The 25,078-nt window shown below is 53.3% G+C and overlaps 2 protein-coding genes across 2 annotated transcripts in view; one reads left to right on the top strand and one right to left on the bottom strand.

Moving 5' to 3' along the window:
* Positions 1 to 78: 78 nt before the first annotated feature.
* Thra (thyroid hormone receptor alpha) lies at positions 79 to 23,830 on the bottom strand. Its single transcript, XM_020176348.2, has 9 exons — positions 23,649 to 23,830; positions 12,288 to 12,641; positions 9,768 to 9,835; positions 8,813 to 8,913; positions 6,748 to 6,895; positions 5,921 to 6,126; positions 4,868 to 5,014; positions 4,117 to 4,375; positions 79 to 3,460 (listed from the first exon to the last, which is right to left on the bottom strand). Exons 2-9 carry the CDS (start codon positions 12,338 to 12,340, stop codon positions 3,210 to 3,212), a joined length of 1,233 nt encoding a protein of 410 aa, XP_020031937.1. The 5' UTR covers positions 12,341 to 12,641; positions 23,649 to 23,830; the 3' UTR covers positions 79 to 3,209.
* Positions 23,327 to 25,078, top strand: part of Med24 (mediator complex subunit 24) — a 37,538-nt gene continuing 35,786 nt past the window's right edge. The window contains exon 1 of the mRNA XM_074045661.1: positions 23,327 to 23,465. The gene's annotated coding sequence lies outside the window, so the exon portion shown is untranslated. The remainder of the gene's footprint in view (positions 23,466 to 25,078) is intronic.

The raw sequence follows: 25,078 nt of genomic DNA, 5'->3' as shown, positions 1-25,078 counted from the left end.
TGTGGGGAGGGTACTCTGCCAGCAGATGGGAGGATATAGGGAAACAGCACACAAGTCTAAGGGGGGTGCTCAAGGGGGTTATTTTCATCATATATTTATTACATAAATATATAGTAAAATAGACGAGCAACAATTACCATAAAAATATCTTTCTTTAAAATCCTGACCCAAAACACAACGGGGTGAAAAATCGCACATAACAGACATACTGATTGTCAACGTGGGGCAGGAGTAGGAGCCCCGCAAGTCACCCCTACCGGTCCCACCCCTCCCTGGGGAAGGGACCTACCTCCTTCCCTGTTTCTGGCCACAACCCCCCTCCCCCCACCCCAGCACCAGCTTCTCATACATTCAGTAGCGCCTCTGGGCAGTGTCCCCCTCCCCCACCCAGGAGTTCCCAGGGCAGGAAGTACTGTCCCCCTTACCAGACGGTGTCTGTGTCACACGCCCTGCCCTCTCCCAACCCTGCAGACCCGCCCCCCCGGGGGGGGGGAAGGGGTAGGGGCTCCTCCTCCCCCACCCTCCCCAAGTCTGAGCAGGGAGGGGCTGGATGAGGTATGTGTGTTATAAGTGATGGGAGGGGGAATACTGAGATGGAGAGGCGGGTGGTGGGGGCGGGGTAGTGGTCATGGCTCTGGCACCCCCTTGTCCTAGCCTGGCTCCCTCAACCTATTCCCAGCAATCCATCCTCCCACCAATACTGCACCTGCTGCCCCACCCTGCCTGCCGTAGTGCCCTGGGCCAACACCGGGGGAGGCATGCTAAGCACCCACGCCAAGGCCATCCCCCCATTAGCACCAATGGCCCCCAGGAGAGGGCCCTGTCCCCCACTTCCACAGCAGGGACTGGGACAGCTGCCTCTAGAGCAGGTGCGTGGCACTCCTGAGTCTCCCTGGCTCCTCCCCCACCACATGTACTCACTCACACATTCACCCAGAGAAACTGCACACATACACCCCACGTCACCAAGTAGAGGGGAGGGGCTGAGGGGTTGGAGGATCACAGCTCATTTGATTGGGGATGGTGGGGGGATTCCCAAGTGCCTATAACAGGCAAAGTCCATGGCTGAGAATGGGGTTGGAGGGGCAGGGGTGGGGCTGGAGAAAGGTGGGAAACTGCAGGCAGGGGTCAGGAACTTCACTGGGTCCCCAGGTGTGGGAGGAAGTTCTGAGAGGGTTTACCCATGGGACTGGTGGAATACAGGAATCAGTACTCCAGGAGAGAGAGAGAGAAAGAATAGAGACAGACAAAGATAGCACAGGTGGCCCAAGGGTAGAGGGGAAGAGGAGAGGGGCAGGCACACACACAGGTGACAAAGATGCTCCTTTGGGCCCTCCACTGGGTGGTAACACCTGAACAGTGAAGGACACTGCCCTGTCAGGCAGCATTGCCGTGTGTGTGGTGTGTGTGTGTGTGTGGTTGGTGTGTGTGTGTGTGTGTGTGTGTGTGTGTCTAAGTAGGGGGCTGTGGCAGGCTGAGGGTCAGAGTGGGGTGGCAGGTTCCCCACTGCTTAAGACATTTTTGCCCCAATAGTGCAAAGCGCAGGAAGCCCTGGCACCCTTCCCCCACCCCCTGCCCCATTCCCCATGGCTTCCGGGGGCATATATGTCCACCCATCCATCCCTGCCGACATGCAGCCCTGAGGCCAGGGCCCTCTGGTCTGTTGTGTCCCTCCTTCTCTTCCCTCCCTCTCTCCCCTGAGGGTAGGCTGTAGCCAAAGGGAGGAGGAAGAAGAGGAGGAGGAGGAGGAGGGCAGCTCACCCAAGTGCAGACCAACAGAGCACTCCTCCCCAGAGAGTGAGAGGTGGCTCAAGCCAAAGTCCCTGAATTAGAGAAAAGAGGAGGGAAAAGGGGTCCCAGGGGCAGAGGGGCAGCTGGCCTGAAGAGCTTCAAAGAAAATAGGAGGAGCACCAACTTCCTCCTCCCCTGGGGCCCCAACTAAGTGCCACTGATGGAAACATCCCCATTATGTGCCCACCCACCCCGAGTCTGGGTTAGTGCATTGAATGGGGGTGGGGAAGATGGAGGACAGAGGTCAGAGGGAACCAAGAAGACAGACAGGAAACAGGGAAACAGTCCTACAGGGTAGAGGCTCTGGGAGATGCTCACGCACAGCCCCTCCCCCACGCAGCAGCATCTGGATTGTAGCTAATGCTGCAGGATGGGGAGGGAAGGAGGCTGGGCCACAATTTTTCCTGTGTGGGTGCCAAGGTGTGGGAGGAGGGGGACAGGGAGGCCCCTGCGGTTGGGCACTTGAAAGGGGAGCTGTGTGGGCAGCAGGGCAGGCTGGTGAGGGGCCAGCTGGCATCCAGCGTGAGAGGTAGATGGAACTCAGCGGGCACGAGTGGCAGAGGGCAGAGGAAGTACTAGGATGGGGGGGTGCCAAAGGGGCACAGGGTAGGGGCAAGGCAAGGGGGTGCCAGAACCCTGTTGTGTCAACTCACAGCTCTGATCGGCAGCCCTACCCTTGGGGGTCTGCTGGGGGGCATTCTTCTCTGATTTGGAGGGAGGAAGGGCAGCTATCAAAGTGCATGGGGGTGGGAAGGGGAGGGCCTTCCCCTCTGGCCAGCCTCAGCTAATAACTTAATATCATCTCTCTCTATCATTCTCTCTCTTTTTTTGTCTTTTTTTCCCCCCCTCTGTCTAGTTTTTCTTCATTTATCTTCTCCCCTTGCTTGGTTTCCAAAGTGCAGTTAGGATGACTATCATTTTTAGCCTCCAGGGGAGGAGCCAAGCCAAGCCATCTTTTGCACCCAGACATCTGGGGAAGTAGACGCCCTTAGCCTGGAGGGGAAACCTAGGCCAAGGAACTGGGCAGGGGCTCTCTTGTGTGTGTGTAGGGGGTGAATGAGGGCATCTGCCCCCATCCCTCATTCCTCCTTTCCCTACAGTCAAGATGGCTTGTCCCTCTTTATTCTTCCTCCCTGCCCCTATCTTTTTAGAGGACGGGGTCTTGGAAACTGCAGGACATAGGTCCCAGCCTCCCACACTGTCCTTTCATAACAAGTTCATTTGTATGCCCTGTCCCAGGGCTGGAGGTTCTGAGGGGGACTTGGGCAGTGCAGGGGTGTGTGGGAGCTGCATCTATCCAAGGATGGGAGGAAGGAGAGAAGAGGTATGTGGGGGGGGTCTCCCTCAGCCCCCAGCTCTGCCCCGTCTCTCCAGGCTCCTCCCCACCAGCTCCGCACACCCTCTGGCCTCCTGAGGCTTTAGACTTCCTGATCCTCAAAGACCTCCAGGAAGAGTGGGGGGAAGAGTTCGGTGGGGCACTCGACTTTCATGTGGAGGAAGCGGCTGGCGTGGCAGGCCCCGATCATGCGGAGGTCAGTCACCTTCATCAGCAGCTTGGGCCAGAAGTGCGGAATGTTGTGTTTGCGGTGGTTGACGTAGTGCTCGAATGCCAGCAGGTACGCCTCCTGACTCTTCTCAATCTTGTCCACACACAGCAGGCCCGAGCGGTCTGCAGGGAGGGAAGACATAATGGGTGAGGGGTAAGGGCCTGGAAGGGACACAGGGGGAAGGCATGAAAAGGAACAAGAAGGGAGACTGAGGCAGAGAGGCTGGGAGAGATCAAGGAAAGAGAATGGCACTGAGGGACTTATATAGGAGCGACCACCTAGCTGAGGCTGGGGGGGAGGGCATGGAGTGATATATAAGGAAGACAAAAGAACAAGAGAGGTGGCCTGGGAGGAGAGAGAAAAGTTGGAGACAGGGAAGGAGCAAGGGGAAGGAAGAAGGGTTGGTGGTCAGAGAGGTGGGGTGGAAATGAGGGTGGAAAGGGGATTGGGGACAAGAGATGGGACTGAGAGAAAGGAAGGGTAGGGAATAGAAGGTGAATGGGAACAAAGTGGGGATAAGGGATATGTGAGTGACAGGATGAAGGGCAAAGAAAGAATAGGGCAGAGACAGGATAGGGAACAAAGCAGGGACTGGGAGGCAAGCGATGGGTCTAGGTACCAGAGGCAGGGGTGAATGACAGAGAGGTAGCCTGAGTGGGAAGCAGATAAGATAGAGAGTATGTAAGATTAAGGAAGGAGGAGAGGGACAGCTCCAGGGTTCAGCTAAGTTCTGGAGCCCTTTGAGAGCTTCTGGACCCTCCCAGCCACCAGTATGTACCTGTTGACATTAGCAGCACAGCCTGTAGCAGAGCCACTTCCGTGTCATCCAGGTTAAAGGCAGAAAGTGACTTGCCCAGTTCAAAAATGGCGTCAGAGACTACGCCCAGGCCACCATTCTTAAGCTGCTCCCGCTTGACAGCCATTTCCCCACTCAATGTCAGGGTATCACTCTCCGGGTCATAGCGGACAGCCGCCCGCAGGGACATGATCTCCATGCAGCACCCCTTCAAGAGGATGATCTGGTCTTCGCAAGGCAGCTGTGGGGAGGCAGGGCCACAGGACCGCTCAACACACCCTCTCCAAGCCCCAGAGTCTTCGCTAAAGTTACCTTGCACTGGACCATGCCCAAGCCCTTTTGCACTTAAACCTCACACTTATGCTTAAAGAGTAGATTCTATCATTCTCCCCACCCCAGAGCAGACATGAAAATTAAGATTCAGGGGACTCAGGTAACTTGGCCAAAGACCCACAGCTAGTAGGGCAGCCTGTCTGTAGTTAGTGCTGTGCAGAATGAGAACATTCAGGTTGTTTGGAGGTGGGTGGCCACAAAGATTCAAGGGGAGAGGTGCTGGGGAGGCAGGCACATGGAGCCAGCATGTGTGTGTGTGTGTGTGTGTGTGTGTGAGAAAAGGAATTACTCCCTGTCTGGAGAACCTTAGAGGAGCAGCCAGTGGAATTGGGTGACCTGGGGAGCTGCTTTGAGTTCCCTACTGCACAGTGCCATATCTCTCCTCCCATCTACTACTCACCTCGGAGAACATGGGCAGTTTTTTGGCAAAGTCCACCACACGTGTGATGGCTGGGGTGATGATCTTGGTAAACTCACTGAAGGCCTCTAGGTCTACCTTGTCTCCATCTGGCATGGAGACGATGGGTGACTGGCCAATGTCGTCAGGCTAGAGGGAGAGACGGGGGTCAGCTGGGGCTGCAGACCCCTTTCAACCTTTCACTGAGACTCCCTGCCCACCAGGGGGAGCTCCAAGGCAGCTTGGGGAAGAGGGGCTGGACAGGACTGAGCAGAACAGCTGTGTCCCACCCCTAAGACTTTTCCTTCAACCTTGGAGCAAAGGTTAGACAACCTGGGGGCAAAGGACAGACCAGAGCGAATGCTCCAAATCTGCTAATAGTAATAATGGTAAGAGTGGTAGTGGCAGTAATATAGCAGCTATAATGATTGAAAACATGTGGCCAGACATTAGGCTACAATGGTCTATAGATCTTATCTCATTTTGATCCTCACCACAACTCTATAAGGAAAATAAAATTATCACCATTCCACAGACCAGAATACTAAGGCCTAATGCAGCTAAGTAATCTGGCCAAAGTCATATGATTAGTCCTTTATAAACCACATCTGCTTGGCATTGGAACACCTGCTCTTCAAAGTGCACTGTCTACTCCCTGACATGGTCTATCAGGAACCAGGTACCAATTGCCCAGCTCCTTCTAAATTGATCATCCACTTGGCAGTTTTTCCAGGACCTGATACAATGCCTGGGACCCAGCAGGTGTTCAAAAATTGTCATATGCTGTGTCCTCATGGTCCCCTCTCAGTCACTGTGGGAAGGAAAATGAGGAAGGGTTGTCCCTCTGGTGGAAATTTGATGGGGAAGGCAAGGCTCTGCCCTTATGGAGCTCCCCATCTGATGGAACAGGCAGGACCCAGGCAGTAGTGACATACAGGTGTACAAAATCAGAACTACAAAGTGCAGAGAGTATCAATTCTGCATTGGATTTAACCCAGGAGGCTTCCTGAGGGGCAAGCCTCTAAGTTCTCGCTCTCCTTGTACTTCTTCACTTACCAGGAATTTTCGCCTCTGCTTCCAATGGCTGCCCTGGGCATTGGTGCTGCGATGGGCCTCTGTGGCAACATGGATCAGATCCCACTCCTCTGGAGTGGGCTCTGGTCGCTGCTGCAGTGATCGGATCATCTCCTCCTTCCGCCGCCGCTCCCGGTTCTGCTCAATCAGCTTGCGCTTGGCCACCCGCTTCGAGTCATCTAGAACCACTGCCAGCAGAGAGACACAAGACTCTGCATGGTACCCTCCTTCCCCTCTCCACAGTCCTCTTAGAAGCACTTTTTCTAGTCCACAGATTGAGGAAACAGGGCCAGATTGGTTAAGTGACTTCCCAAATCAACTAGCAGTTGGGTGGCACAACTTGGACCATGCTTAATCACTCGGACCATGCCAACTCCAATTTGGGCTGATCCAGAGAGATACCATGTTCTCTGATCTAATGGGTTATGGTGACAGTAGTTGCCAAATGATCCTGCCACCCAATCCCTAGCCAATGAAAGCCTTCCCTCCCAGAATCGGAGTACCTTCCCACGAGGGTGGGGAGATAGGAACACAGTGCTATAGTGGGTGTTCAGGAGTTTTTATCCAACTCTCTCTCTAAGGCCCTCAAATGATGAAAGGCAGCAGACACCGGGGCCACACAAAGGGCCTACAGAGGAATCCTATTTCCCTTGGGATGAAGGCGGCAGGGACCAAGACTCTGAACGTTCCACCACTGGGCTGACCTAGATTGACTGTCACTCTGCCCCAACCCAGGGATGGGAGTTGCCATCCCTGAACTGAGCCCCAACCCAGCTGCCTTGTTCCACTCCCCTACCCACGCCCCTTACAGTCCATGGCCATGCCCACGGCGATGCACTTCTTGAAGCGGCACAGCTGGCACTGATTACGGGTGATCTTGTCAATGACACAGCAGCTGTCATATTTGCAGGAATAGGTGGGATGAAGGTTCTTCTGGATTGTGCGGCGAAAGAAGCCCTGGAGTGGGAGGGGAAAATGGAGCAGGTTCTAATTACAACTTCCCCCTCCTGAACCAGTCACATAGTTCACTAGGGGGTGGGGAAGGGGCAAGATCAGTGAGGGTACCTGGCAGCCTCCTGACAATGCAGGCCCAGGCTCACTGGGCTCTGCCAAGCCAAAGGACCTGAGAAATACATGACTTGGCCCCCTGCAAAGAGGTGAGGATGTCTGGGGGTAACAGAGGTAAGAATGGTGACTTCAGTGGAGATCATTAAGCCTGGGATGATGTGAGATGCTACAAGGAATAGCAGCTCTGGAAGTCCAATAAGTATCTTATTTTCCATCATGCTAAATAACTCTAAAACCAACACTGATCACTTCTTGCGCATGCTGGTGGAATTCAAGAAACAGGAGGATGAAAAGGCATTGGGAATGAACTCTAGAGGTTTGGAAAGAAAAATTTCAATTCTACATATTAGGATTCATCTTTGCTTTGAAGGAAAAACCTCAAGAATCAAGATGGTATCAACATGGAGAACTAATATTTGTTGAAGCTTACTATGAGCCAGGCACTTAGTAAAGATACGCCTTTTCTTTCCATGAATGATTACATTTTTTTCTTTCTTTCTTCTTTTTTTTTTTTTGTGGCAGTACTGGGGTTTGAACTCAGGGTCTTATAGCTTGCTAGGCAAGCACTCTACCACTGAGCCACTCCGTCAGCACATGCGCATCACGACATTTAACTCTGATGACAACCCTAGGAGGTAGGAACTATCACTGTTTCTATTTTGCAGACTAGGAAATTGAAGCTTGGAGAGATTATGCAATTTGCCCAAAGTCATTTGGCTAAATGGGCAGCAGAGCCAGAACCTGGCCTCAAGTAGAGGATACCAAGACCTGAGCTCTCAGATTCTAGGGGGTATTAAAATCACCTAGCACACTCACCAAAAGTACAGATTTCTGGGCCCCATTCCAGACCTACAAAATCAAACTCTCTACAGGTAGAACCAAGGCATCCCTGCCTTTTGGGGATGTTCCCCTGGAACCCAGATGTCCTTGGAGGTAAGGAGCCTTGTTCTATGCTGCACTGCTGGTACTTCTTTGAGGAGCACTGCTAAATAAACCTCTGATGGTGTTGTTTTGGATGACACTAAGAAAAAGAAACTTGAAGCTTTCATGTATTTTTAAATGGTCTGCTTCTTGGAAGGTCTGTATTTTTCAGGTGAGCCTCTGAAAAACTATATACATTGAAACAACTTAAGTAAAATCTAATTAGGCCTCACCAAGTCCTTGTCCCCTTTACCCAGGGAGAATCTGCCATCCTCTTTTCCTCTGCCCCTCCACCCCCTGACCCCCTAGTACTGGTTCTCACCTTTCAGGTACATTGGAAGCACCTGGGAAGTCTGTTTAAGGGCAGATTCCTGTGCTCCACCACAACAAGGTTCTGACTGAGTAGGTGTGGGATGCAGCCTGAGAATCTGTATTGTAACTTGTACTGCACTGATGTCTGTCCCTCTCCGGTAGGCTGTGAGTAACTGGAGGGCAGGATATATACTGCACCCCTTACTCCTAATACACTGCATGCATGAGCGATAGCTGATATTTATTCAGTGACTCTTATGTGCCTGACACATAAGAAATTATCTCCTTTAAATCTCCCAACAACTCTATGAGACAGGTAGTATAATTATCTCCATTTTATAGATTGAAAAAAACTGAAGCTCAGAGAGGTTAGGCAAATTTTCCTGTGAGTGGCAGAGCAGGGATTATGAATGAATGAATGAATGAATGCATAAGAGAAAGAAAAATGATACAAGTGGGCTCTAGGTTACATGTTTTTAGAGTCTGTCTGTCATGCCAGATGCTGAGAGACTCAAAAGGAGTGAAAGGGGGACTGGGGGGGTGGGGAAGGGGCAGGAGATGGCTGGTCCATACCTTGCAGCCCTCACAAGTGATACAGCGGTAGTGATAACCGGTTGCCTTGTCCCCACACACGACACACTGCTCGTCTTTGTCCAGGTAACTAGGGATATACCCTGGGAGGGAGGAAAGGGTGGAGGCAGTGGACATGGCATGGAGTCCAGCACATAGGCTCCTATACTTTCCCCAAACCCAACTTTTCCTTTCTGGCCCATCTCCTAGCCCAGCCTTGCTGAAGGGGTCTTTGTCTCCAGGTAGAAAGGTAAAACACTGGAGCACACTGGAGGTAATCTTGTCTGTTCATTTTCCTTTGAATATACTGAATCTCATTTTCTTTCTTTTTCTTTCCTGTTTTTGTTTTTTGAAACAAGGCCTCACCATGTGCCCAGGCTAGCCTCAAACTCACAATCCTCCTGCCTTGGCCTCCTGGGAGCTGGGATTATAGACATATGCCACCATGCCCAGCAAATCTCAGTCCTTTTGAGTAACCACTCAGGATTTTTTCCTTCCTTCCTTCCACTATGTTACTAAGGCAGGCTTCAAACTCCTGGGCTAAAGCAAATCCTCCTGTCTCAGCCTCCCAAGTAGCTGGGATTATAGGCCTGTGCTACTGTCTCCAGTTAGGGCTTTTTTCTTGCTACATCAAGAGGCAGAGGATGGCAGAAAGAGAAGAACAACTGGAGCAGCCCATCTCAGGAAAATACAGCCCCTTGGTCCATTCACTCAGGCCCTGATGGAGAGGGAGTCATGGGAGAACAGAAGAGGTCCTTCCTGATCTAATCCCTCCTCAAAGGTTAGGGCATGTCCACATCATGGTTCTCAACCCCAGACAATTCAACCCATACTCTCTAGGAGGCTCTCCTCAGGGATACAGAAGTACTGTCAGAATCTAGGCCTAGAGGAAGGAAGCTCCATGTGGTCTGTAGGGTTGGAAATGAGTTGGAGAAGGGGTGCATGCAGCCAGGCTCACCTGACATACTGGTTTTCAGGGAACATTGGCCGTTCTTTCTTTTTCGCTTTCCATCTGGTGACCTGGCACTGGACGGGGGGGCAAAGTGAGAAGAATCACAGAGCAGTCTTTGAGCAGCCCCTTCTTATCCAAGGGGCTTCTACAACTCCTCAGGCTCAGCTCCCTCTGCCTTTATGTCCTTGTTCTACCACCTACCCCCACATCAGCTGACAAAGACTGGAAGGGTCTAGCTATCTGGTAGCTGCAGGGGAGAGATAAGGGCCTTGGCTGAGCCAAAAGCCCCAACACATAAGACACACACACACACACACACACACACACACACACACACACATACATGCAAGCATTGTTCTAAGGCCCCAACACACACATACACACATATCACACATACCTATGCATACACATACATAGTGCAGAGCTTAAGCCCCCATAATCCACAAGGTATCCACATATTCAAGCCTTTAGCAGATGACGGATATGCTGAAAGAATCCTCAGAGAATATTCTTAAAGCTATGTAACCTTTAGAACACACTCACATATATATGTAACATGACACCCACGTATATGAATAACTATGCAGCCATCAGTATAAACCCAAGTATGGTAATAAGCTCTATGATCTACATATCTATGCAACTTTCAGGGCATTCTCAAATGTGTTATATGACCTCTAAAATATGCCCTCTGGACAGGAGCCTGATAATACCACCCCTTCCCCTAGTATGAACATGTTGCTTGACTTCCAGATCATGCTTATATCCTAAATAACCCAATGGAAAATACTAGCGTCATCCTGTTTACAACCTCCATTTAACAAAGCAGCAAACCAGGATGCCACTCCTCCTTGGTGACACTGTGCACTGGAGTCTGAGCCAGGGCAGGACCCTGAATCTCTCCCTGCAAGGTATTATTAGCAACCCTCAGCCACTGCACATACATGTTGCCAGGTTCTCCACATACATGTTACATAACCTCGGCTCATGCAGGTTACATAAGCCCTCTACACGCATACAAGGATTGTATAACCTTCCACACCACACCCACCCTGCGCGTGGCATGTTGCAGGGCCCCTCCTCCTGGAGGCAGATACAGCTCCCAACACACTGACACAGTGACCTTGGCCAGGGTCATGGTTACAGACAGGCCTGTGCTCCATGCTCCCTGGAGATTGCTCCTATCTGGTTCCTACAAGGCTGGAGGGTCAGGCCTCCCTCTGGCCTTCTGGAGGGGTGAGTGCAGAGGAACTTGGGCCACCTAGGCCCCAGTGGAGCTGGCCTCTTAGCAATTACCAGACTCATTGCCTCTTGTTGCAGTTACCAAATCAGCCACAAGGTGGCGCAAGGAAGGGGGGGCTTAGGGGGAGGGGCTGCAGTCCAAAGGGACTGGAATCCTGCATTCCCGCCATTGTCCAAGCTCTAAGGGCAGATTCTCCCAGAGCCACAGAAGTCTCAGCAGGGAAATACAGGAGATGCAAGTGACAGTTACACAGTGACAGGTCAGATTGTCCTCACAGCCTTGCCCGGGGTAAAGCTTTAGGGAAAGGGTCTTACCCAGTGCCCTACCTACACAACTTCAGAGCCCCATCCACTTCCTCACCCCCCCCCTCCGCCCCACTACCACCACCACTGCTAGGGAACAAGTCTTGAGCCCCAGGGCTTTGCCTAACCAGGCTTCAGGTCTTCTGGCTCAGGATTTGATCTCCTAGGCAACAGCCAGCCACACTACTCCCCTGAGCACCCCCACCCCCACTCTTCCCCCCTAGTCATAGGCACAGGCTGTACCCAGCACCTGGGATATCATGCCAACTGGGGCAGAGCTCTGTCACTTGGAGCCAATGGGAAAGTCAAAGACCCTCTGGGCTGCTCAAGGGCAGGGCAGATCAAGGTAAACCCATCTCTAGTGTGCAGGACTGACACCTCACCCACGTGTAAGCAAAACCTTCATAGCTGGCATGTACTTCCACTTCCTCGGAGGAGTCTATGGTAGTGCCTGTCTTTGACCATGAACAAGAAAGAGCTTGTGGGGCTCCCAATAGATTCCAAATATAAGCATAAGCTGTAACCAATAGTTACTGGTGCCTGTGTCATATACACCATGGCTTGTGGACAACCACTTGTTGGTGGTCAGATGGTAAATGGGCTGGAAGAGAGAGGAAGAAAATGGCAAGGCCCTTTGGATCACACATGTTCAGGTGAAGACAACAATGATAGAGGGGAACAATAGGGGCACCTGAGATTGCCCAGCACTGTCAAGGTAGGGGTCACATGCCTGCTGCTCATATTACTCTGTTCTGTATCATTTCCTCCTTCAAAATGGGCATCTCTTGATCTGAATGCTTAGTTCTCTACAACATCTGAACATGCCATCTCCTGCACAAAGGCAGTAAGCATGCTGGTCTCACATCCATCTCCAGGGGTACTTAAAAGACAGTACCTAAAAGGGAGTTCAGCCCTCTTGTTCAGGCAGGTGCCCATGCCTGCTGCTAGGAGTTGGTACTATCCAGTTGCCAGACTGATTACCTGTTCTCCTCTGGGTCTGACCCACACTCCACCTTGCTTGGCTTCTGTTCCATTCACTTCAATTCCATCCAGGATGCCCTCCAGCACGCCAAGAGACTGGGGTGGGCACACTGGCCCCCCCGGCACACCCACAGGCCACCCACCCCCCACCACCCAGGCCCTAGGGCACAGCACCCATGGTACCCGCCTCAGCACTTGGCCTTTCACACCATGCCCTGCACCCCAAGGGGGGCGGGCGGTGGGAGGGGCCAGGGAGTGGCAGATAGGAGAGCTGGAGGGCAAGCTGGGACTGTGGAGGTTCCTGGGCTAGGGGCTGGAAGAGTAGCTTTGAAGTCTTGCTCTGTCCAAAGATCCCTGTGGAGAAAAGAGAGAGACAGGGGTGAGAAGGCACCATGGGAGGGGGTGGGTCACATTTGAGACTCCTGGGGCCCATAACAAGATGGCAGTGGGCATGGAGGACGGGTATAGGGAGAGGACTAGAATAACCTTATATCACAGGTATATATAGCAGGCAAGACTGGAGAACCACATCCCAAGCCCCGGACACTGTGAGGAATGGAGGGGAAGAATGAGGTCATCCATGGAGCAGGTAACAAGTCTCAATAGTCACATTCAAACAAATGCCTGCCTCTTAATGAATGTCTATTAAATGTTAACTATTTTACAACTGTGTAAGTTTTCTTAAGATTCCTCAGTAATATAGGAGCAAGAGGTGATCAGAGATGAGCAGTTTCCAGCATAGGCATGGGAGTACCCATGAAGATGTGGGGAGGGGGCAAGGGCAGCACATAAGGATTATGAACGCCCATGATATTGTCTTAATGAAGAGACACGCTAAAAGTGTGTCTCCTTTGCTGCCAGCCCAGTAATGATTCCCAACTCCTGCCCCTCAGTAATTCCAGAGCCTCCTATACAAGGTCCCAAATCCCACTATCCAGTTGAAGAACCAGATTTAGTTGGTTTAGCAAAGTTGCCACCCACTACCATGGCAAGGGGAAAGGAAACTAACACCTGTTGACCAAATAGATATTAATGTGCCTTCCAAAGCGAGCAGATAAGGAAACAGTCTCAGAAAGCTTGCTCATTCACTTAAGTTCACACAGCTAGGAAGCAGGTGGCTCAGGAAGTACAACCTTATAGCCTAGTCCTAATGCTAACCTTGATCTGCTACCTGGAGCTAGGGCAGTACCAGCCTGGGCCCACCATTTCTCTGTGCTGTGCCTATGGGCCTGGATTGTAGACCTGTAGTATACTGTCAGGGACACAGGCAGGTGCAGGCGGATGGGAGGGGGACAAAGGGTGCAGCTCTGTACATACACCCTCTATCACGTGACTACTGTACCAGAGAGCTCACCCTGGGCCCCCCAGCCCCACCCCCAGAAGCTGATAAGGAGCCAGAGTGAGAGGAGGGGGCAGAGATAAGGCAGGGCATTGGGCAGGGCCAGGCCACAGGACAGGGCCTCTGCACTCAGGCAAGCCCCTGGGTGGGGAGAATGGAGGAGCACAGAAAGATGGCCCATTCTGTCTCTGACACCCTCCAGGCCTGGACTGGGCACTGGGGGTTGGACAGGAGACTGGGTGGGGGGACAAATGGGGCGCCTTAGCCCAGGGAGCCATCAAGAAAGTAGGTCAAGTTTTTCTTGGCTTGTGGAGAAATTCCTGTTATAAATTTATAATGGCGTAGCCAGCCCTAAGGGGTGGAGGTGGGGAGGAGAAAGAGTGGGTGGGGATGCCCAGGGCTGGGCACTGGGGCCGCTGCTTTCAGAGGCAGGGGCAATGGGTCCTGTGGGGGTGGGCTGGACAATAGGGACTATTCTGTTCCCCCTTCTATCTGTGCCTAGTGAGGCTTCATTTGGTCTATCTGTCTGCGTCTGAATGTCTCTCTCTCTCTCTCTCTCTCTCTCTCCCTGGGTCTGGGTGTCTCCTTGTCTCCCCCCAAGGCTGTGCCTTGGTGCTTGGCACACCCTGGCTGCAGTGCTGCCCCTGCCTGTCTCCTGCCAGCCTGGCACACTGCCACCACTTGTTTACAGAAGCTGGAAAAATCCACTCGCCAGCCGGAGGCCCAAGCGCCCCCGGGAAAGGGAGGAGGCAGACCCAGGAATGGGCATACTGAGAGAGGGGCAGCCCTGGGGAGCAGGCCCTGGGGGGGCACGCAAAGAGGGCCAGTGCATGGAGGAATGGTATTAACAGCTACCAGGCTGGGCAGAGAACCCCAGCAGCAGCCAATGGCATGGGCAGCTCCTGCCCCAGGCCATGGCTCTGGAGGACCACCCTCTCTCTCTCTCTCTCTCTCTCTCTCACACACACACACACACACACACACACACACACCCCAAAACCACTACCAGTTGCTACAGGGCAGACCTGGGGTAGTGCCAACCTAAGCCACCCTGTTTATTTCCCCTTCCCCCTTCCCGGTCCAGCCTTAACTCCAAATGCGTCTGGGTACTGCCAAGGGCTTGCATGTGCCCACTGGGGGAGGGGCAGGGTCCTTCTCTGCCCTACCTCTGTGCTGAGCTGAATGTGCCCTGGTGCCAGTCAGTGCAGCCCAGGCTATGGTTAGCCCCTGGCAGTGGGCAGAGGACCAAGGTGCTGCCCTCACTGCCTAGGGCACTCTTGCCTGGCACATAGCAAGAGTCTAGAACCCCGGGGACTCCTTGAAGTCTCTCCAGGGATGTACCTGGGCTTCTGAGGCAACACAGAGCCCAGGCAGAGGGCCCAGCATGCAGGGAGACACAAACCATGTGAGTCTGTGTTAGCTGCAGGAAAAAGAAAAAGGTCATTAGGGTAAGGGGATAGATCAGGCATACCCACCCTGAAGGGCAGCCTCTCTCCCTTCTTCTAGGAGTCCAGCTTAATATTCTGAAACTTCTCCCTGACACATCCCTTGCAGAGGTGGAGGCTCAACCCCAAGGGGGCAGAGGAGGTGGAGCTATGGGGCTCTGAGACTCAGCTGGACAGCAGGACCCACCTGTTGGCTGGCCTGCCACCCACTCTCTCTTTATCAGATAAGAGCTGCTGGGTGGGACGTGGGCAAGGTGCCTACAGAGGGGGAAGAATTTCATTAAGCTTAAGTGCTTCTGCAATGGGGGACAAGGATGAGAAGCCAATGTAGCATCCATGGGCACTATGCCAGGTTCCCACTGCTGTCTGTCCCCACCCTGAAATCCTGTTGATCCAAGGGACACCCCCAAAGGCCTTCTGAGGCTGCCAGCAGGGATTCTGCCCCCAGAACTAGCCCCAAACACTACACTCTCCTGAGTGTCTGTGATTGGCTTTGGCCCCACCTTTCTGAAGGGGCCCCTGAACTTTGCCCTTAATGCTCTGAAGAAAGCGGGGGTGGGGGGGGAGAGAAGGAGAGGGGGCAGGAAGGACTAAGAAAAAGGGAGAAAGAGGAGGAAGAGACAGGCAAAAGAAGGGATAGGGAAAGAGGAAGATGGGAAGAACAAAGAGATGGGGCAGAGATGGTGGTAGCTAGATAGCTAGGCTTGTCAAGGAAATAGAAAGAAAGGAAGAAAGGACAGCAATGAGGAGGGTGAGAGAGAAGGCATGAGATAGGAAAGAGGACAGGTAATAAGAGAAGAGAGACCAATGAAGGAGGGGAGACAAAGGGAGAAAGGTAACAAAGAAAGATGAGTTGGGGGTGCTTTTCCCCCTGCCTAAGTCCCACCCATGGCGGCTGGGGGAGGGGGGAGTAGGAATGGTTTCCAAGGTGACAGCTGGTTCTTGGTGGCCTGGCATGTGGGCTATTAATAGTGCTGTGGGTAGGTTCACACCTCCCTCTCCCCTTCCCCTCTGCCTGCTGCTAGGGTGGGGGGAAATCTCTCTCCCCATCCCCCACTTCCAATCATCTAGCATCGATGCCGACTCCATACCACTGACTCCACACCACAGAGCCAAGAAAGGTGATGTGGAGGAGCCAGGGCAGCCACATAACCCAAACACACACGGGCATGCACAGGCAAACCGGCATCTGTGTGCAGACGTGTCTGGGTGCCAACGTGTGCTCCCATGGGCAGCCACCAACTCAACAGTCACTGGGAGTTTGTGGCCATAAAGAAGCTACCACATTAATACATGCTCATGTTGAGGGGTAGATTCCTCCCTTGGGGTGAGACTTCCTCCTTCCCCAGAATACGCCCCCCCCCACACACACACACACATACACACGCTAGTTCTATTCTCAGGTATGGATTGGGGCAGGGCTGCCCCACCCAATCTCAGCTATCCTAGTGCCAGGAAAGAGAGAGTGAAGGCGGGAAGGCAGGCACTATTTGGCAGGTGTGATGTGGCCAAGGAGTACACACAGACTTGGGCACAGCTTGGCAGGCACTGGGGGTGGGGAGGGAGGCAGCACCCCTTGGTAGACTCTTGTTAAGCCCCCAGGAGATGGATTTTGGAGTTTAAGAGCAGTGACCCAGAAGGTGGATCTCCTAGCTGCTGTGAGCCCTTAGAGGCTAGAGACTAGATGGGGGTGCAGGATATACATAAGGGGGAGACTGGTTACTTAAACAAAGGTTCCTCCCTACCCCCCCAAAGAATACAACAGGAAACTCCCCCCTGTAGGTCAGAGACAGAAAGACATAAACAGCAGCCCTGTCTTGGGCCAGATGCCCAGGACTGACATCAAAGACTGGCTTCCCACCCCACTCCCCCATAACCTCAGCCACCTACTTCTCCTCTCTCCCCTGTCCTCTAGTCCAGGGCAGCTCTATCAGGCATCAAGGTGGGCATCCAGGTCTAGGGGTCACTTCCCTGTTCATGTCCACCCTCCACATCCACTGATGGCTGGCTGTACCAACCCCTATGCTCATGACCTCACCTTCCTCACCAGCCCACAAAACTTCAGGCCCCCGCCCCAATTCTCCTCAGGAATGGAGATGGGAGATCCAAGTGGCCAAGAAGTAAGAATTAGGAGCACCCCCAAGCTGGGCATGGCACATTCTCCCCACCCTCCCCCAGCAGTCAGCAGGTAATTGGAGATGGGAGCTGGGGCAGCTGAATGCTTGGAGGCATGAATGTCACGGAGCCAAGGAACTTGCTGCTGATGGTATCATGGGTACAAGGCTTGGGGTACTCCCTCTGCACTCCCCTCATCTAAGGCAGGAGAAGTCTTCTGCCAGCTTTGGGGAACATCACCTTAGGAAGGTGGGGAACGGTGGAGGGGAAAAGAAAGGCAGGGAAATTCTCTCAGGCACCCCAGGGAGGCAGGGCTAGCCCCCACCCAGGCAGAACTGGCAGAGACAGAGGGAGGGAGAGGGAAAGGAGAGGCAGAGGTGGAGAGAGGGAGGGAATAGGAAAGGAGGGAGAGAGGGGAAGGGGGGAGAAAAACTGAGAAGTGTGTGTGTGTGTGTGTGTGTGTGTGTGTGTGTGTTTGGTGGGTGGGAAAGGCAGCAGAGAGTGAGAAGGGTCTAAGAGAGGGGGGAGAGGGGCAGAGAGGGAGAGGAGAGAGAGGGGGGGGGGAGAGAGAGAGAGAGAGAGAGAGAGAGAGAGAGAGAGAGAGAGAGAGAGAGAGAGAGAGAGAGGAGAGAGAGGAGAGAGAAACACGCAAGAGAGCACAAGCAAATGCAGCTGAGTCTCCGGCACACACACGGACACGTGCAGCCACACACACTCACCCCGCATGCGCAAAGCTGCAGGGTTCTGGTACCCGTTCCAGAAGATATTCAGAGCCCTCCCCAGCCCACACATGCATAAGAACACTCTCACATGGATGCATGCACAACACACCCACTCACTGATGTGTACGAAAATGCTGATCGCCACCAAAGCCCATCCCCTCCCCCTTCCCATGCATGGTAAAAGAGAAAATGAAACAGGCAGCCAGAGATCTGGGAGCCAAGAGCCATCTCTTCCTTAGAAGAGGAAAGGAGGAGAAGGAGGTGGGTTGGGCGCTTGGCCCAATCACACTGCTGTTTGTCACTGCTGGGGAGTGTGGCTGTGCCTTTGGCACTAACTTGTAACCTCCAGTCCCTGCTCCCCAGGCTGAGATCCCACCCTCAAAGCAGAAGAGCAACAGCATTTTGGGATACAATAACATCCATTTTGCTCCCCTATCTATCTGTGAACTTCTGACCCCTCCCTTTAGACAACCACAGGCAACACAGGAGGGAGGTCCCCATTGGTACCCCAGTTTTGGCTTGCAAGGTGACACAAAGGTGAAACCACATGTGCCCTACTGCACCCTAGAATCCTCAAAGAGAGACTAAGAACTGTCTCTTGTTCCCGGCAGCATGTGGGTCCCCAGCCTGGTGTGTGCCAGCCTTAGGAGGAGAAGAGAATCTATAAGCACTGTTTACCATGCCAGGCAGCAACATGGATTAAACATGGTATCATCCTGCCTTATATGTTTTTTTGTTTTTGAGGTGATGTGGATCAAACTCAGAACCTTACATATGCTGGGCAAGCACTCTACCACTGAGCTACACCCCTAGCCTCAACCACCTTTGTTCTCTATCCTCACCCTGAGTGAAAGAGATATCATTGTTTCTAGATAATAAAAACCCAGACTCAAAACCATACAACCGGTGAATGGCAAAACCCAGCCCCCCAACTCCCAGTGTTCTTTCTACACAGTAACACCTGCCTCAAGAGGCATCCATGTTCTCCAAGCACCTCTGCAGCCATGAGAACTGAAATTGGAATTACATCCACTCCAGAAATTCCCAGTCACCCCACCAAGAGGCATCCTCCATTGTTCTTGCTTCATCTTGAAGGGCAGGGGCTGAATAAAAAGGGTTTGGGGGAGATGGGATCCTGATCATCAGATTCGCAGAGAGAAAGAGGCAGCCGAGGACAGACCCAGGATCTTCAGGTGCCATGCCCACCAGGCTGATCCTTTCCCAGTGTCTCAGTTTCTCTCTGCCACCACCCTTCACAGTAATCCCTGCTCTGTACAAGGGAGGGGAATCTGGCATCTGTCAGACAGGCCCAGGTCCTGGTTTATGAATGATAGGTAGCTGGGATGCTAGGCCCCCAGGAGAGAGGAAGGGTGCCGGAAAGGGTCTGGAGAGAAGGGACTGATTTCCTTGTTATTTCTCTCCTACTGTCAGTGCTCTATCCCAAGAGAGATGCAGTGATGCCCGGACATTCATGCATGTGCCCCTCGCTGGGGAGGTGTGTCTCAGGATGAGATGTGAAGGGCTCCTTTTAAGCTCAAATGATGGTAGTCAGAGGAGCCTGCTGTGGGCTCTTTTCCATACATTGATTCCAGTTTGCAAAAATGAGTGGGAAAGAGAAAGGTGGCTGGAGATTGGAGACCCACTGTCCCCCCACCCAGTCCCATTCCCATTCCTTTGATGTTTAGGAGACCCAGTTCTCTACCTAATTTCTCTAAGAGGTTCAGGAGCCCTGAAACTTCCATGTTTCTTCACCTACCATAATAGCTAACACATACAGCTTAGTATGAACTAGGCTTTCTTTTGGGGGGGGGGTGGCACTGGGGTTTAAATTCAGGGCCTCACACTTGCTAGGCAGGCAAGTTTATCGCGTGAGCCACTCCACCAGCCCTCTTTTGTGATTTTTTTTTTTTTTTTTTTGAGATAGGGTCTCCCAAACTATTTGCCCAGGTTGTCTTTGAATGGCAAGCCTCCTGATCTCTGCTTTCTGTGTAGTTAGGATTACAGGCATGAGCCACCATCGCCCAGCAAACTAGGCAATTTTTAAGGCACTGTATATTTTAATACCTCTAAACGTCAAAGCTAAATGAGGTAGATATTAATATCCCCAGTTTATAGATAAGGCAAGAGGGAAGTTAAGTCTTGTCAAGGTCACATAACCAACAGGAGTCCAGCCCCCAAAAAAACCTCTGCTCTTAACCATAATAGCATATGATCTGCTAGAGAAACAATAGATACCTTGTTCTTTCATCTGGTTACGTGTGAGAAGCCTCGGTTTTCCCTTCTGCAGCAGCCCTTGGATGCTCTAGGCATTACCAGTGCCTCCTCATCCAAGTAGGTCAAGACTTAGAGGAAACCTGGCCAGAAATGACTAGTGCCCCTTGGGCTTTAGGTCTCCTGCCCCAGTGGCCCCTGCTCAAATGCCCTTTCTGAAAGTGTTGCCCTTTCTGCTCTCACTTGTGGGTGAGAGCGTCTCTCTCAACCTGATGAATAGCCTGAGCAGCTGTACCCTCAGAATCCAGGCCTGAGACTGGGCAAGGAGGACACAGCTGTTGGGCATCTCTGAGGTGGGTCTCAGCTGCCAGGGGTGTGGAGAAAGGCCATTATGAGTCCTGGTGTGGACCCAGCTCAGCTGGGTCTTACCAACTCTTGCCACTGCCCAACAGGGCCATGCTTTTCCTGCTTGGGATAGTGTTGGGCGGGGGCAGGGGGAGCTGCAGCTTACACACCAATGGCTCCTACAGAACTGGTGTCCCCTGGCTGGGCCTGCCAGCTTGAAGGCTCAGTATGGGGAGTAGCTGAACCCCTGGTCTTCTCCCATTCCAGCTCCCAAAACTTGCTAGCCAGTCGCAGCTGTAGCACTAAGGAAGTGAGCAGGATGTCCTGAGTAGCTAGCCGAGCCCCCCACCCCCCATCCCAACCTCCCGCTGACCCCAGAGGCCGGGGCAGGCGGGGCAGAGGGCCTGAGTTTGAGCATTAACAACTGGAAAAGTATGAAGAACATTACTGCCAGTTCCCAGCCTTGAGAAAAGAGGCTGTGGCAGAAACGGAGACAAGGGCGGTGTGAGAGAGAATTACAGACTGGAAGAGAAACAAGGAGAGAGAAGAAGAATCAGACATCCTAAGACAGAGCAACAAAAAGAGAGACAAAGTCAGAGAGAAATTCCAAGTCAAAAATACACATCACTCACACAAACACTTGCCAGCATACAGCCTCCTAAGGAAAGCTTCCAAGTTTGGACAGGAGGGCTGAGGTGAGAAAAGGGGCGGACTTATGGTGGGAGACAGGCACTCAGTTGGGGGCCAATGAAGGTCCCCAGAAAAGACCCAGGCAAATGTCTCGTGTCAGGAACAGCCAAGTCCTCACTGGCTTTTAGGGTAGGAACAAGAGAGTTGTTCTCTGGAGCCAGTTCTTCCCTCCCCCAGCAGCCAGGACAATCCCAGCTGCTAGAAGCCACTGGTCACAGTTTAAGGCCCGTGATTCGGTCCTCTGGAACCCCCCTGCAACCACTTTGCTCTTGTTTCTCTGTCTCTCCAAAAGGAAAAAACCCCAGTCCACTGGCACACAGTGATTGAGCCTAGAGGAAGAAGACAGAAAAACGCTGAAGGCAAGATTCTTTAATTGTGTGTATCTAGGTGTATGCTTGACTGCCACAGGTGCAATGTATGCATCCTGGGTTGTCCAGACACTGCAGGGTGGACCTGTGACTGTGTGGACTTGAGCCTTCTGCATAAGTCCTGCACCCAAGTCCATGGGACTGTGCACAAATGAGTGCACCTGTGTCTGGAGTTCACACAGTCAATCAATTAACAAGTGTTTACAGAGCACACCCTGTACTAGGCTCTGGGTGGGATCCAGAGCTCTTCTAGTGACTCCCAGGTTTCAACGTGCTTGCCATCTACTAACTGGGTGGTACAAGAGACAGTGACTGAAAATGTGTTATCAGAAATGCATGCTTTGCACCATTATGCAGGAGAGTGTTTTCATACAGATGAATTTTATTGTCTTGAAAGAAGAGGTTTTATTGTTTACAGAACCCCAGAGCTCCACAGTAAGAGTCCAGGAAAATACTTGTTGCTAAGTTGTATACACATGTATTGAGGTATAGCTGCGCTTGTGTTTGACTGAGTGACAGTGACTGTTACAACGGCAATGAGGACTGTGTGACTGGGCACATGTGAGCACGTGTGCGCCTGTGACAGGGTCTTTTATAATTGTGTGGCTATGTGCAATTGCTCTGTGTGCATGCACACATGCATGTGATAGTGACTTTCTCCGTGTGGGAGACAGTGACTCCTCCTTGCCTCTGTGTGTGACAGCATCTCCGTGTGACCCCGTGCCTGGGTATGTGCATAGGTCAGTCTCCCTGCTTGTGGTCCCTCGTGGGTGTGTCCTGCCCCTCAGAGCTCCACTGTGCAGCTCAGCCTGCCTCTTCCCTTGTCCTCATGTAGGTGTGTCCAGCAGTTCCTGTCCTTGAGTCCGCCTGGGTGTCCCTTGGTGTGCTTGTGGCTGTGTGGGCATATCTGTGTCTGCATGTCACCTTTGCTCCCCCCTCCCATTTGGACAACAGCCCCCTTCATTCCCTCCCCCTCCTGGGGCCAGAGCCAGCACTGAGAAGCAGGCTTCCATCTCACTGGCTTTCCTTCTGTTGCACACCCCCCAACCCCCATCCCAGGAATGGGTGGCTCTCTCAATTGCTTTTGACATCTTCCCAGGCCTTCCTTTCACACTGGCCAAGGGAGGGCCATAGACAGAGAAGGGGCACCAAAGACACGTTGCAAAGTCGGGGGCGGGGGGGGGGCGGGGGGGGGTTGTATCGCGCAAGTATAACACAGGTCGTTCCTTCCTCTCTTCTCCAACCATGCCAGCCAGCAACTCTCCTAATCATTTTGGGACCATCAAGCACACCCCCACCATTACACACACACTCACACACATTTTGGGACCATCAAGCACACCCCCACCATTATACACACACACACACACACACACACACACACACTAATCATTTTGGGACCATCAAGCACACCCCCACCATTACACACACACACACACACACGCGCACACACACACACACTAATCATTTTGGGACCATCAAGCACACCCCCACCATTACACACACACACACACACACACACACACACACTCACTCACTCCCCCTACTCCACCCCACCAGCCGCGTTTTTGCAATTATGAGTGTTGCAACCAGACAGCCATGCTCAATTGGGGAGGCGGGTTGGGGGGTACTTCTCTCTCCCCGGGCGCAAGCAAGCCCCCCACCGCCCCTAGACTGCCCTCCGCAGCTGGAGGCAGATTTGCAAAGGCCACTGGGTCTCTGAGGCAGGGGTGGGGGTTGGGGGGGCAGGCCTCCGGCGCACCGTAAACAAACCGCGGCGCGGCGGGCGGGGGAGCTCCGGCAGCGGGGCCCGGCCCGGGAATGCGCCGCAGACCCGCCGGACAGAGGCCGGGCGGGCCCTCCAAGGGGAGGCCCAGACGCCATCTCCGCCGGCAAACCCGGAGGCCCACCGACCTCCCAGCAGCACCTCCCTTTCCTAGGGTGTAAGTTGCAAGCTCCAGGGCTATGACAGGGTTACCGGGCCGCCGGGAAAGGCTGAATTTGGCAGCGGGAAGCCCCCCGGGAACCCCCAGCCCGCCTGCGAGCAGGTTACAGAGACCCGCGGCTTTGCATAATCAATCACGATGCATTTGCATATTAATGCCCCCTCACTCCCTCCTCCTTACCTCGGCGTGGCGCGCTAGACCTGGCTGGGCAGCAACACTGGGGTCTCAGCGCCCCGGGTCGGGGGCGTCCATGGGGGGCCAGTGGGGCCCGGGCCGCCCGCCTCCAGCGCCCGGGTGTGAGTGCGAGTGAGTGCGGGGGGGCGGGGGGCGAGTGTGGCGGCCCCGCGGCTCCTCCGGCAGAGGCGGCGGCCGCTCTGGCTCCTCCCTCCCCCGCCCCGCTCCGGCTGGGGCTTCGGGCTCGGCGCGCCCGGCCGGCTCGCGGCTGCTCCCTGCAGGCCGTCTTGCAGCCGCCGGCCCCCGCCTCCCGCCGCGCCCCGGGACCCCGGCCAGCGGCTCGCTGCCCCTCGGCCGCCCTGGTCTCCTGCCCCGCTCGGACTCGCCCTCCACACTCCAGGAGGCAGGAGTGGTATTTGGTGACACATTTTGGAAAAGATGTCATTTGAAAATTAGCTTTTGCTCGCTGGGAGAACTAGGAGTTTTCGGGTTTGCACCCTGGGATAGGGAAGGAAGTATCGAGGAGCAGTCTGCACCTTATAAATCGGGGAGAAAGTCCAAATACCAAACGCTTGGAGGTGTAGAGTTTGTTTTGGAGTTAGGGTCCCTTCTTTCTCAGTAACTCCCTGTGTGACCTTGAACAAATCACCACCACTGCCGACGGTAGAGCTTTCTGCAGCTTAAAATGCTAGGGTTGAGCAGGTGACTTCTGAGGTCCTCTTAACTTCAAACCTCCTGTTTTTAATCCTCTTGGGGGCTCATTCCACATCACTCCCTCCGCTCTCATTTCTAACAATACCAGATCCACTGCTCCCCCTTTCAAACGTTCCCCTTCTCCATAGAGCCTTTTCTATTTACTGCCACCACCCATTCCCCAACAATCTGCTCCCCCTGCTGAGCTTGGGGAGGGGGCAGTAGGACTGGCTGTAGCCCCTCATCTCCCAGCTTCTCTGAGATGGTATTTCCTCTCATGTTTGCCCCATTAAAATCCAAAGGATACCAGGACCAAGCCTAAGGAGGGTGGCTGCATACAAATGAATCTCCTTTTCTCTAAAGGAGAGGTCAGCCCTAGGCCCCTGCACACGCACGTGTGGCGCGAGCGCGCAAACACACACACACACACACACACACACACCTGCGTTCATGGACATAAAACCATGCCAGTGACGCCAGAGCCCCTTTCATCTCAGGATCTCCTAGCGCCAGGCAGAGGTCTAATTACCCTAGCACCCCCCTCTGGCCCCGCCGGTTCCCCCGCTGTCATTAGCCCAGTTTTACCAGCGGGGGCCATAGCCTTCCCACGCTCGCAGGGCGGAGCCCAGCCTCCACAGCCTGCTCTTGGGGAGGAGTGTGTGTCAGGGGGAGCTGCTCTGCTAATCGCCCAGTTTATACTGGGCAGCATCATTTTGCTGAGTGGGATGCTGACCAACAACCTA

This window comes from Castor canadensis, chromosome 11, assembly GCF_047511655.1.
Source record: "Castor canadensis chromosome 11, mCasCan1.hap1v2, whole genome shotgun sequence".
NCBI lineage: Eukaryota > Metazoa > Chordata > Mammalia > Rodentia > Castoridae > Castor > Castor canadensis.
The sequence above is the reverse complement of the archived record's forward strand: the minus strand, read 5'-3'. Positions and strand labels throughout refer to the sequence as shown.